We start from the raw sequence: 14645 nt of genomic DNA, 5'->3' as shown, positions 1-14645 counted from the left end.
TCGAGTCTGTCCATACGAGAACGAGGATCCTCAATAATGGTAACTGGTGTGACAATAGGTGGAACGATAGCAGCCCGATCATGTGAAATAGTATGCAAAGTCTGTGTAGCTGGCATCTGAACGGGTATAATAGGTGGCGTCACTATATCAGATGGCGTGTCCTCGAGCACTACATGCCTACTCGGCTGACTATCCATCCTCTAATTCAAACTAGTCAATGCCCCCTGAATCGAAACCACAGAAGCGATAAGCTAACCGATCGAAACTGACTGTGAATCCGTCTATATCAGCTCAGAGATATGAATCAACCTCTATCCCACTCAACCCAGGGCACTGAACCAAGACTGGGACTACAAATAACCCCTACAAAAGAACCTAAACACAACGACTCAAACACGACTCATGCAACGACACGGGATGTAACGAACAATGACCAATGCATGATACAATACAACTCAATACATGATAGGGTGCGATACACAATCATATGGTGACAATCAAAATTTGGATATACGATAGAATCTCTAGAGTCACATGAGTGTCCAGTGTGAGACAACTACAAATATGACTAAAGAATTTCTATCGATGATCCAAAAAGTGATCAAGGTGTGAAGAAAGTAAATGGGGTGTGAAGAACACTATCACGAGATCGATACTCAATATAGACCAAAATATCCTTGATTCAACCTTCAACTCGAGCTCCACAAGAAAAAAAAATGATAAGGTGATCAAGGCGAATCTCTCGAAAAATGTGTGAATAGGAAAATGGGCCTTTCACCTTTCTGTAATGAAAATATGAGCACCGAGTCGAAAATCGAACCAAGGATCAAACAAATGATGAGGTATTGAGCCCGTGATAGGTGTGCAGTGTAAAAAGATGATCATGAACATATCCCAAAGTATCGAGTGAGTGACAACAAAGTGAAGAGGTACGTCGAGCCAAGAAATGAGAACAAAAGCCATAGGGAGAAAACATGCTAAACTCATCGAGTGAAAAACACAAACTAAGGTGACAAGACGAAAGATGATCCAACCGATACTCAAACTCATACCGATCTCCGAGCACTCTCAACTGGAGACTAAAAAGAGGGAATACTGGATCCGAACTGTAACCACAGAGGCTCTGAAGGCCCTCAGATGCACCCACGTGTAGGGAGGGAGTCCTAATCAAAGGATCTACGGCTCAAACTACAAGGTCAAGGTGGCTCTAAATGGATATGGGTGGATTTTAAAGATCCCTAGCAGAAGCGATCATACCCTCCGGCGGTACGCAACCCTCTGCACGCCTCTAAAGAGACGGGGCACTTCCATGCAAGGTGGTCATCACCTCCACACATGCACTACCTCGCATCCCAGGGGGCTTCCTATGGTGAAATCTCTCAAACTCTCAACACTCAATAGCCAACTAGAGTGCACAATGAATGATGTGGGTGCATCCGAAAACCCTAAGAATCTAGAGCAGAAGAGGAAACACACTGGTCGCACGACTATCCATGAAACCTAGCTCGGGGCTATACAGGTCTTCAATGATCGGACTCCAATCGACATCAAAGTGTCGCTCTCCTCCAGAATGCTCCCGTGCATCGATATAGCCCATCGCTAGACCCTACTCCTAACCTCTGGCTCGGTCAGAGAACAAGCACATAGAAGGTCTCACACTTGCAATAGTGAGAACCAAGATGAAATGAATGACCGACACCAAGAGAGTTGGAGGTAGGGGGATAGAAGTGAGACCCACATAGACAAGCAACATGCAATCATACAGAGGGAGGGCAGTCATGCATCATACAGTCAAGCAGAGTACAGGATATATCACTCATGTCCACACAAAAAGCTACAACTATCAGGATGAATAGTGATATGAACATCATGCTCAAAGACGACCGAGAGGATATACAAGTCAGAGAATCAACATGTCAAACTGAGTGATATACAATGGTGAGTGTATGCATGTGAAGTGATCAGAATAATCATGGCAAAATCAGGATCAATGCGCTAAGCAATACGAAATGATCAATCAATATAAGCAGCATGTCAAAATCTCAAATGAATATATCAATGAAGCACAGAGAGAATATCTATCTCAGAATCCTCTATCAATACGAATCAATCATCATAATCATCATGTCAAATATCTCAAACAAATATATCAATGAAGCACAAAGAAAATCACTGTGTCAGAATCTCCAATCAAGATAATCGACCAATACAATCTATCATGTCAATGTCCCAAGTGAAAACTCGGGAACCCTCAATGTGCAATCAAGAAGTGAGTACCCACTGATAGACTCATCAAATGCCATGTTTGCTTCATCTTAAGTTCAAGCTTGACCCTCTAAAATAATCCCCAGTGGAGTCGCCATTTTGTGGACCCCGCATTTCGATCGCTCGAATGCGTTTCCCACTCGATGGCGAGCTCGATTTTTATTTGAAAAAAATTGATTTTTATTGATTAAGAAAAATTGACTCGGAGTCGCCACTTATTTTTGTTTTATTTTTAAAGGGTAAACAAAATAAGAAAGAAAAACCCTAAGTGTGACTCCTTATTTTGGGAAAGGCGGTCTGCGAAAAACCGGGTCGGGTTCGGGGGTCAGGTTACTTATCGGGAAGGTACGGTAAACACCGTAGCACCCCTCTAAGTCCCTAAAAACGGGTCTCTACTAATAAAGTGAAGCTAACATGGCCATCAACAAGAAAATCGATGAATACTCAAATCGATCATGCACAATATGAGAGGCAAAACATATATAAAGAATGAGCAAAATATGAATAGATGCATACCTGGGCGGCAATCACGAATGCGCTATCTTGAAACATGGTTAGTGAACAATAAACAGATATAATTAAGCGCATATCAAGAATAGAGCAAATCAATCATGCCTAGAAAGCCAATCAACTAATCAGTAAATCAATCATGAAATCACATATGTAGGGCCCCCACCAAAGCCCGTTTATTTTTGCATGAATTAATTCCATAAATTCCATTATTCGGAATTACGGAATTTAAATTCATATTTATTTTAAAACATTTTAAAATCACGAAAAATTCGAAAGTGGCTCACCAAGAAGAAAAAAAAGGCGACCAAATTTCATTGAAAATGGGATTTTTAGGTCCTAAAAAAAAATAAACTAAGGATGAAAACTAAAAAAATGGTAAAATTATTTGAAGAATTTAAAATTTGAGAAACCATTTGAAAACTGGAATTTGATGGATTATTTTAAAAACAAAGATGATGAAATGAAAAGAGAAGAAAAGGTATGTGGCACCAAAGGTGGCCATGCAGAAAGGTATAAGTGGGAGAGTTGGTAAGGAATAAACATGCAAGTTAGGGGTCCCCCGGGGTGTAGGTAAGCTGATCACTGAACCACATCATTGAACACGCAACTGTTGATTTTCACTTGGACTTATGGCTGTACTCCAGATGCGCTCGGGTTTGGAATATCTTACAGAATGCCAGTTCCAGAATTTCAGAAGTCCCCTTAGATACTCGCTCATATATTCTCAATCTTGGGTAAATTTTCCTTTGCTATGCCGACCCGAGAACAAAGCTGAACTCCAATGAAGTATCAGTTCAAGATTAATATTCACTATATCATTTGGATTGTCAGGCTCTGTAAATCCATATCTGTTGGGACTGCTTGCACGCTTGGCCTTGAGACCCACTCAGGGACCCATCTCTAGGGTTTTGTTGCTGATGTTCCAGCGAGATCCCAGCCTGAGAATGGTGGAAATTTGGATACCCAAGGACCCCAAAATGCTGGGAAGGCTGATGCCCTTGCCGAAATCCACCGGGTTGCTGATTTTGGCCCTGGAAGCTGTAATATGTGTTTGCTGGAACAGCAGACATCGTTTGGGAACCAGGCCCATGATTCCACATTGTGGAGTTCTCATTCTGCTGCTGAAAAGAGATCAAGTGATTGCCATTCTTGTATACACCCACAACATGAAACGAACCCATGAGGATGCCACCAGACTTGATGGTTTCAGGGAATTGGACGTCTTTGAAACTGAATAGGATTGATAATGCTACTCCTTCACGTACAGCTTTGTCAAAAGATTCAGTATATCGGCACAAAAATACCCTCTCTAAATCCCATCACATGTGGCCAATCAAGCTTCAGGCGCATCAAACATCTCCATGTCTTTTGTACTCCAGCTGTTACAGAAATAGTGATGAGAAAGCCACTAACAGCGCAGTGTAGATCGCCATTGACAGCACTCTACAGAATCATCTCCAAGACAAGCAGTCCCCGCAGCACCAATAATTCCCTCCTCTTCTCCTTCAAGATCGCTAGCATGCTTTCCTCTTCTTACGCTGCGTGCCCACCATTTTTCCTTGGATAGCAGCTGCAGCTTCACGAGTCTGGTACTTATCAATAGCATCTTGAGCAAATGCAATATCTACAATCCTTCTCCCATGTTGCTTTAGCTGATGACCTGAAACATCTCTGTTAAGCTGGTTATAAGCCATGACTTTCCGTTACATTGAAGCTTTCTTTGCTTTCTCACTCCTCTTATGAAATATTCCATGCTCCTTAGCATCTTAGGTATACCCCAAGTAGTCCACAAAATTCACGACAGCTAGCTATAACGAGAATATATATTCAAACACCCGTGACTTTGATATTTACATGGAGGTCCATAAGACGCAGCTATCCGCTTTAAAAAGAGACATCTGTCATTACCAAGTTCATACATGCACATGGAACACGGGTCAATGCCTCCCAAGCTCATATCCAGAACACCATGCATGACCATCCGAATACCACTGGATGGGGTAGCGGGTTTGACAAGTGCAGGTTGTGATTAATGTGACGGATAATGAGAGAAATTGGTTGGGTGGTAGGATGAAAGAAGGAGACGTGGGCATGATGATGGAATAAAAAGATTAAATCTGAGATGATGATCAAATGAGGAAAGAAAGACATGGAGAATGGTAGACAAATGGGAGATGGGCAGCAGATTGGACATAATAGAGGCCTAGAAGCGAATTGAGCCCGGGTAGAAATGCATAGTGATCACGTGCGCATGGGAAATGAGGGGCGAGTCAGCTGGGTATGGGTATTATGAAAGATGGGGAATGGATGACCTGAAAAGGTAGAAAGACGATGAGGTGGAATGGAAGGGGTGTTTGGGAAGTGGGTATATGATGATGGACGTTAATGGGTATGAAGGAGTGGGCAGCGGGCATGTAAAGCATTGGATTAGTACATGGGTACAGTGGTTAAAACAGTGGTGAGAAAAATTGACCATGCAAATAGCAATTATACATGTGGGCCCGCGATTACAAACGGGACTGCATTACCGCATCTCATGCTGAACCCTCATCTGCATTTCACCTCCATATAGGATCCTTTCCTGCATCGAAGCTGGAATAAACCCAGACGGTATTTCCTGACAACTCTTCATCAATAGACATGGGCACCCCAGTCTGAACCATTACTTCCGTTTCTGCCAGCATGTCTCCTGAAGGAATGGCAATGTTCTGGTCTAACATTAAATTCCCGTTGCCCACTATGGTTTCTTTGAAGTGAACGATGGCCTTCCCACCATACCCAATAATGGAGATGGACCTTTTAATTTCTAACCAGGTGAGCCTTGTTCATTTGCTCTGCATTTCTTGGCATATTCTACGATAGCCTTGGCTGGTAGGTGCTTGATGACGAAGACAGCCAATAAGGAGACCCCCACAGAGCATCTCTTCTACACACAAATAGGATATCAACAAATTCCGAGTGGGGCTATGGAGCCTCTCTTAAACCTCATAGCAGAACTTTTTCACCCCTGGTCATAGTCCTTTTCCTCTGTCAGATTTCTTTGAAGGAGCACACAGTCCAAACCCGAATCCACTTCCCCACAACTCTTGCATTGATCCAAAGCCCAGAAGCAGAGAAAAAGCAAAGATGGTGTACAGACAGGAAAGGAAACAAGTAAAGGTGATTCTCAGGAGTTTCACTTCATGAATCATCCGTGAACCCCCTGATTAGGTGAGAAAGTCCATTTTAAATATAACATTGAGGCATATTCATAATAGGAGCACAACATATCAAAAACAGCAATGGCGAACGTGAATGCAAGATTTCATCTCAACAAACAACTAGTGGCCTTCAATATCCACCCCAAGCAAACCAAACAACATGCAGATATCAACAGGAAATGTAGGGGAATAATGAGAAACCAAAATAAAACAATAAACCTGCTGCCTTCGTACCTGAGAATGTCCTTCTCCAGTGAGGTTTTGTTCCCCTGCAAAATCAACGAAACTCCTGAAATAGTCGAACCTCTTCTCTCACCAAACGCTCAGCTCTCTGCCTCTTAGTTTTCTCTCCTACTAAACAGCCCCCAAAAATCCTCCATCAACCTCTCTGTCTCTACTCTCCTCTCTCTCAAGTTGCTCTCCAGGCAGCACTCAGCTCAAGGAATCCCTTCCAGCCAAAACTCTTACTCTCTTGACCTCCAAGCCCCCAAAGGAAAATCCCCTCACGGCTCTCTCATCACTGCAGAATCCCTGCACCTCTCAAGAAAACCTCCTCAATGGCAATGGAAGCCCCCCTGGAAAACCCTCACCCCCCTAGCTCCAGAGATCTCCTTCTCTCAACTTCTCTCCGACTAGCATCCCCCAAAGCTCCCTCAAAATCTCCCTCCAAAATATCTTCAACCGCAGTCCCCTACCCTGCAGCCGGCCTCCTCCACTATAACAGAAACGTACCTCTTCTGCAGCTCCCCTCCAAGTGTCAATCCCTGATTGCTCCTCCAACTCCACTATTGTGATTCTCTAGCAGCTAGTCAAAATGTGACACGTGGCTTCCCCCAGATGGTGTCACCTAGCTAAAAGCAAGCTGCAGAAAATGAGCTCCAAATGGGGGTCTACACTTATATTTCACTATATATTTTTAATGCTTTAAATTCAAAGTAAGGTAAGTAAACTTTAATATTTTTTTAACTTCAAAGAGAGTTTTTGATGTTTCAATAAATTTACCAAATTAGGTTTGAGGTAAAAATTAATTTATTTTAAAAATAAAAATACACTGTTGATGAGATTTTTTTTATAATTAATATAGGAATTTTTCTATATTTAGTAAAAATTTCATAATCAAGATTCCCCATCTATAAATGCTTTGAGTTTAATTTTGTCATTTAGTAAAGTTTAAATTCAGAAGGATAATTTACAAAGTTTTTAATTTTATTAATTAAAATTTTTTGATGAATTTTTACTTAATCAAACTAATCCTTCCCCATGATGCAACCATGCATACTAGCTCCTCCTTTACTTGTACCCAAGACTTCCACACCATCTGCCTACCACTCACGCGAGTCATCTATATTATTGGATAAACTTCTCACGTAAGACTCCTATATCAACCCTTTGATTCCGTAGGTTTGAGTCTGAAACTAAGGTTTAGTTAGTTTCGTTTGGATAATCCTTCGAATTGGTTGCTGGATCAAATGAGCTTTTAAGATTTAGTGGTCACTTGTTAGTGTATTAGTTCCTCGATGACTAGTAACCAATTTAATCCTAAGGTTGATTGGTTGACCCAAAACTCTATTTAACATTTAGGTGGTGTTTGTTTTTGTAGTATTTTATTTCTATTAAGTATTAAAAAGTAAAAAAAATCATTGTGTTATTTTTTTTATTTAGAAAAAGTCACATATTCTGGCTTTTTCTATTTAGTAAAAAGTTTATAATAAGTCATGAAAAAGTAAAAAAACAAACAACCTAAATTTTAAAACTAAATAGTTTTCAGCAAAAAGCCAAAAAAACGAACACCACCTTAGTTTTGCTAGTCCTCCCCAACCACCACCCCAACACTATTTGTTTTTTTTTTTTTTTTTTTCCAAAAGCAGCTTACTTTTAGATTTTAGATTTTCTTTTTCACTTTTGTTTACTTTTAAAATTTTTTGGTTGAATAGAAAAAACCAAAATATTAGTTTTTTTTTTAATAATAAAAGTAAACCATTAAAACCACTCAACAAAAATGATTGAAATCAACCGACAAAACACAATTCGAAGACTCAACTCTCACTCTCAAATAACATAACAAAGTGAATTTTTATTTATAATTGATCAATTCTAGCATGAAGTAATTAATAAAAAGGGTTTTAAATTCCAATATTATCGAGGATCATACTTTCATCACAATTTAAACAATGTTACATATGAGAAAAAAAATTATTATATTAATTTTTTTAGTTTATCTAGTTATATCTATTTTTTTAATAATTTGCATATTTTGTTTAGAATTTTTGAAGCTTTTAAATTAGTATATTTATATGTATTATCTAATACTAATACTGCAAGCCAAATAGGTTGATTGAATTGATAACTAACCCAAACTCATCCTGAATTGGAAAACAATTAACCAAAGTCCAATCCAACTTGAAGTACTCAACCCAAGTTCAACTTCACTTCATTTCTCTAAGTTTGGATTGAGTTCGGATTAGTCAATTTAGGCTCAAGTCATTGAGTTATATAATTTAAAATCTATCTATAATGTTTTTTTAAAAACTAAATTTCTATATATTTATATAAAATTTTAAATAGTAAATAGGAAAAAAAATTGAAGATAACAAAAAAAAAATATATATCTTTTTAAAATAATGAAAAATTATATTATATTCATATTTTTTCCATAAAAATCTAAAATGAAAATGAATATTGTTATATAAGGTAGTATACATTATAAATATTATACATTAAATCATCCCCTAAACCTTGACTTAAATCGAACTTAAATTGAGTTTAAGTTAAAAAAATTTAACTCAAACTCAACCCAAATATTGAAAATAAATGTCAAAATCCAACCAAATGTCAGATTGGGTTCGAGTTGAGATGGGTCAGCCACCCAAATTACACCCCTATCTAATGCTAATATGAGCCAAGAGCCATGCAAATGATTAATATATAATATAATCATAAAGAAAATAATATATAATTTTAATTACTAATATGAATATATGGCTTATCTTGGTATCTTTGATATGGACAAATAAATTTTTTTTTATAAAAGTACTATCAATTTGAAATTAATTTTTTAAAATACAATCTATTCAAAAATATTTTTAATTATACAATAATTTATGTTATGTTGAAAGTTATCTTTTGAAGAGGCACCTTAATATAAATTTACTCTTGTGAAATGTGTATAAATTCAATATTTTTTATGGTTGGTATGAAAATTGTCGAAGATTTCTTCAAAAAAACACGAGATATTTTTAGTATAAATTTAATTTTGTGAGATGGTAACATAAATTTAAGGTTATAAAATTGTAAAATGTGTTTTTCAAGACACACCATTAACATAATTTTTTTTTTCAAATTTTTAAAGTTTTTTTTTTCATAATTGGCTGAAAGAAGTTAAAAAAAAAAAACCCAAATAAACAAGGCCTACCTACTTTGGTGGCGCTAAAATAAAATATCAACTTCATGTCACATTTTACATTTAATACTAAATAAGACAAAAAAAAAAAAAAAAAAAACCCAAACGAACAAAATAATTGTTTGGGTCCTCAATTATCTTCAAGTGTAAACCAATCCAATAATCCAACCCTTACCCTTTCTCCCACATTGTCTCTGTATATGGAAATTAATAATCAAATTCAGATATTTTTCCTCACTAACTTGCCATCTTTGCTTGTGTTTCTGTGTTGTGCTGAGGAAATCAGCAGAGCTGAATTCCCAGATGGGTTCTTGTTTGGAACTGCTACTTCTGCATACCAGGCAAGCATGTTCTCTTTTTATTTTTATTTCTGTTCTTCTTTTTTATCTTTTTATTTTTCTTTTTCTGTTATATATATGTATATATTTATCAATATGGTTTGTTGTGTAGATTGAAGGAGCATTTTTGGAAGATGGGAAGACTCTGAGCAACTGGGATGTTTTCAGCCACATTCCAGGTAGGGAAGAATCTCAGTTAGTCTGCTTGCTACTGAAGCTTTAATTCTGTTCGTTAATTTCTTGGTCTCAACTCATTTTGATCCACCCCAGATCCATGTTTTTCTTAATTAACACCGAATTTGATCATTCAATCCAACTTTTTGGAAAGAAGGGACTGGTTTTATTTTGATTTTCTTTTTCTTTGGGTATTTAACAGTTCTAGAAACTGGCCAAAATGTTGTTATCTTAAGCAATTTGATGCGAGTGGAGTCACCAATCCAAATTTCTCGGCATCTTGAGTTGAAAGGAAAACTGAAGACTGAAGAGTGCCATATGCCTAAGATGATGAAAATCTTGATGCTTAGGAATGCCCTTTCATCTGGGTTTAGGATTCTCCTATTTTTATTAAAAGGCAAAAAAAAAAAAAAAAAAGAGGAAGAAGAAGAAGAAATGTAAAGAGGAAAAAAGAAAAAAGAAAAATGAGTACATGTCCAGGAAGAGACTTATCTCTATTCTAAAATTCATTACAAATTAGACATGTTCATGGTCATGCCAGAGGGGCTCCTCAAAATTCAAACAGTATTGACTTGTTTTTTCTAGAATTTAAATTGATTTTACTAGCTATGGTTTGAGTATGGAATGCTGTAAGTTTTACCATTTTCTGCCATGACACTTATCCAGGAAAAATTGAAAGAGGAGAGAACGGTGATGTCGCTGTTGATCATTACCATCGTTACTTGGTATTAGCCTTCCACTATTCTTTTATATTTCTAGTGTTAATTAGAAATTTATCAATGTCTAATTAAGATCCTCCTTAATTCTCATGTATTAAAAAACAAACTAATAGATCAAATATTATATATCGATAGAAAACTAAGTTCTTGAATTTTCTTTTACTGAAATCGTTCCTATGAGGGGTTTTAAATCCTTTGCCGAACTCCAATCTTCTAAATAATTTGTAACAAACAACCTTTTTTTTTCCTGTTTAAATTTACACAGGAAGACATTGAGCTAATGCATTCTCTCGGGGTGAATGCCTACCGGTTTTCCATTTCTTGGGCCAGGGTCTTACCTAGTAAGTCTTTAAATTATCAGCCAAACAATTTGAATTTTATTATTCTCTGTTTCTTCTTATTAATATAGTAGAGTAATAACAGGAGGAAGATTTGGTTCGATTAATCCAGCAGGAGTTGAGTTTTATAACAAAATTATAGATTGTCTCTTGCTCAAGGGTAAGTTCTTACAAGACTAAATTTTGAATCCTTCCTCTTCTTCTTGCACACATCCACACCATTGTACCCCTATAACTCAAAATGTTGAAGGCTAATGGTACAGGAATCGAGCCATTTGTTACCATAAGCCATCATGACATACCACAGGAACTCGAGCACGGATATGGGGGTTTCCTCAGTCCTTTAGTACAGTAAGTGTGATCCTTTTCTCTACATATTTCTTGGAGTGGCAATGTCAGTAAAATTTTTTGGATGTGATTCTCTTGTAGGGATGATTTTGTTCTTTTTGCCAAAACTTGTTTTGAGAATTATGGTGACCGGGTAAAGTACTGGACTACTTTCAATGAGCCAAACATATATGCAGACATGGGGTACATTAGGGGTGTTTATCCTCCAGGTCATTGTTTAGAACCTTACCACAACTGTTCTGCTGGAAATTCCGAAAGGGAGCCCTTATTGGTGGTGCACAACATGTTAATATCACATGCCAAGGCTGCTTATATTTATCGTGAGCGTTATCAGGTACTAGCTAAACTCTTTCTATGTGCTAGAATGTCATGCTTTTCAAACTTTTCCTGAAGGGACTATCAAACCCCAAATGCTTGTCTTGAAAGTTTATTTCAACGTTCAGATAATGCTTCCTACTACTTCAAGGATTCAGGGATTGTTGTCACCAAGCCCTGAGAAGATGTGATTATAACTCCTGCTGCTGATGTCCAGGGTGATTTGCATGCCAGGAAATGCCACATCTTTTGATTCTTGCAGTGGGAAAAATATACAAAATAACAAGCACTGAATGGAGGCAGGAGGTTGAGATTCCTAGGGTTTCAATTTACAGTTATGATATGTAAATATCAGAACTCATCTTTCCTGGCCTGTCCATATTTCAGTCTGTAAACAAATTATCATTAAGGAATCCAGCTAGAAAGCAGGGCTTTTCAGTTTGACCTTTTTTTTTTGTTGTTTACTCCTACTTTTGTTTTCCTGTGTTACAAAAATCCAATATTGACTGTCATTCTCTGTTTTTGTTGATTGAATATTGTTAATGTGTCTGCAGCTTAAGCAAGGTGGTAGTATAGGGGTGGTTGTTGTTTACTCCTACTTTTGTGTTCCCATGTTACAAAAATCCAATATTGACTGTCATTCTCTGTTTTTGATTGAATATTGTTGATGTGTCTGCAGCTCAAGCAAGGTGGTAGTATAGGGGTGGTTGTGCATGCATTCATGTATGAACCCATAAGTGACCAAGAATGTGACCGTGAAGCTGCAAGTAGGGCCTTGGCCTTCAATATTGCCTGGTAAGTGGCAATTCTTATTAATATGGTTACTAAAAAGATGGTAAACCCCATTCCAATGATTTCTCCTTTCCCACTGTGACATTTTAACATGTAATTGACTTAGAGAACCAATCTGAACAAGATGAATAAAAAATTAGGCTTTCTTTCATATGTATTGGTGTTATCCTCATTGAACTGATTTGATTGTTTTTGTAATGAATAGGGTGTTGGATCCCCTTCTAAATGGAGATTACCCTCCTGAGATGTATCGTTTGCTTGGGGAGAACATGCCAAAGTTCTCACCTGATGAACTGAAGAAAATAAAAGGGAGTATCGACTTCATTGGCATTAACCATTATTCAAGTCTATATGCTGAAAACTGCAGCTATTCTCCTAGCAAGCTAGGGTGCCAGGCAATCAAAGGCTTTGTTTACACGACTGGAGAAAGAGATGGGGTTCCAATTGGGGAGGAGGTATCTTACTTATGAACTGGTCTATTAGTTTTTATTATTGGCTTCATGTTTCTGTTTTCACTTTATGTTGATGGATTTATATTTTTTGCCCTCTGTTAGACAGCAATACCAAGGTTTTATGTTGTTCCAAGCGGACTAGAGAAACTCATTGATTATCTGAAGACAAGATACAACAACAAGCCTATATTTGTCACTGAAAATGGTAAATATATCATAATGGAAATTATGTGCAAAACTTGGAAAGAATAAGAAGGTTAACAATGTCAACGAGGATATGAAAAATTGTTTACAATTGGTGTTTTAGGGCTATCTCAAATGGACCAACCTGAAGAAAGAAACAGAGTGTTATTGAATGATACCAAAAGAGTTGAATATCACAAGGGCTATCTTGCCTCCTTAGCTCAGGCAATTCGGTGAGTGAAGAACTGATCTTTCAAGCTAGCAACTTGAAAAGTTTTGCTAACTTTCATTTTACAAGCACAGTTATCCACTGAACACAATTTAAGTAGATTTTTAAAGATGAAATGAATATATCATTTCTTTTGGTCTACAGGAAAGGAGCAGATGTACGAGGCTATTTTGTTTGGAGTTTGCTGGACAACTTTGAATGGACTAATGGTTACAGTATAAGGTTTGGGCTTTACTATGTTGACTACAAAACGCTCTGCCGGATTCCCAAGTTTTCTTCAAAATGGTATACAAGTTTCCTCAGTTACAATAGCCAAAGAAATAGGAATGGGATCATTAGAAGATCTCCCATGAACAGTGCTGTAATTTCATTGAAGGCTGGAAAGATGGAAATATAATATGCTGTAAGACATTCTACACATGGTTTAGAAATGCCATACATCTCCATTCTGTATAAATTCTCCCTAATTTAAGAATTTTGTAAAAAACTTGCCATAATGATCAAAGTGCAGAGAAAATTTATCCTGCTCATTCTAGCTGGTGGAACACATAAGAAACAGAGAATACAAAAGCATGATTTCAATAAGATTTACATAGTCCAGAAATTCATAAGTAGGAGAATTCTGAAGCTTTGAGGTCCTATAACATCTCTTTCTTTGGGATAAACCAATTCTAGTATAGAAATTTTGGTCTTGAATAAATACTAGGTGAGAATTTGATGAGTTGAGTATAGACAGCCTGACAGGTTATATGGTCTGCTGAATGGAAAGGGTAAAATTGCCTCGAAAACCAGGTTCTATGGAGTTGTTCTGGAAGTATGTTATCAGCAATGGCTGACTTGTATTTGGAAGAATGGAGGTGCATGATCTATTACCAGATCAATTGCTATGCTGCTGCTGTATGAGAGGGGCCTGGGGAACTTGCTGATGAACTCTCCTAGGACCTCCTCGTCATCCTGAAACTTAGATTCAGAACTCTGAATTTCCTAGAAACATAAGTAGTTCATCTTTCATAATGGCAGTTCTTTTTGAATTCCCTTTTTTAGTTTGATGATGATAAGCCAATTTTGTAGATGTTTCTTGTTTATATGCTGATGTGATTTCAATGATATGGCTTCACTTGCATCCTTCTCACCATCTTTTCCAAGTTTTGCACCAATTATACTCTGCTACCAAGAGCTTGCAGGTGTATTTTTATTGAGATTTGCATCTTTGAAGGGCAAGGCACAAGAAAAGAAAAATGTTGAAATAACTCAAATGAATTTGAATTTGAATTGAATGGTGTTATTTGAAGTCTTCTCTGTTTCTGGACTACCTTCAAAGCAGAAATGTACCATTCTTTTTACCAAATTTGTAGTAACATTGAGGTGTACCCTGGGAT

General features: G+C 37.3%; 1 protein-coding gene across 1 annotated transcript; it reads left to right on the top strand.

Moving 5' to 3' along the window:
- The first annotated feature begins 9468 nt into the window (after positions 1–9468).
- LOC104877310 (beta-glucosidase 18) lies at positions 9469–13796 on the top strand. Its single transcript, XM_010645919.3, has 12 exons — positions 9469–9719; positions 9829–9895; positions 10557–10615; positions 10875–10950; positions 11033–11107; positions 11211–11298; positions 11377–11629; positions 12290–12405; positions 12608–12857; positions 12957–13059; positions 13162–13270; positions 13411–13796. Exons 1-12 carry the CDS (start codon positions 9579–9581, stop codon positions 13661–13663), a joined length of 1590 nt encoding a protein of 529 aa, XP_010644221.1. The 5' UTR covers positions 9469–9578; the 3' UTR covers positions 13664–13796.
- The last annotated feature ends 849 nt before the right edge of the window (positions 13797–14645 follow it).

This window comes from Vitis vinifera, chromosome 19 (assembly GCF_030704535.1).
Source record: "Vitis vinifera cultivar Pinot Noir 40024 chromosome 19, ASM3070453v1".
Lineage (NCBI taxonomy): Eukaryota > Viridiplantae > Streptophyta > Magnoliopsida > Vitales > Vitaceae > Vitis > Vitis vinifera.
This window is presented reverse-complemented; position numbering and strand designations above follow the sequence as displayed.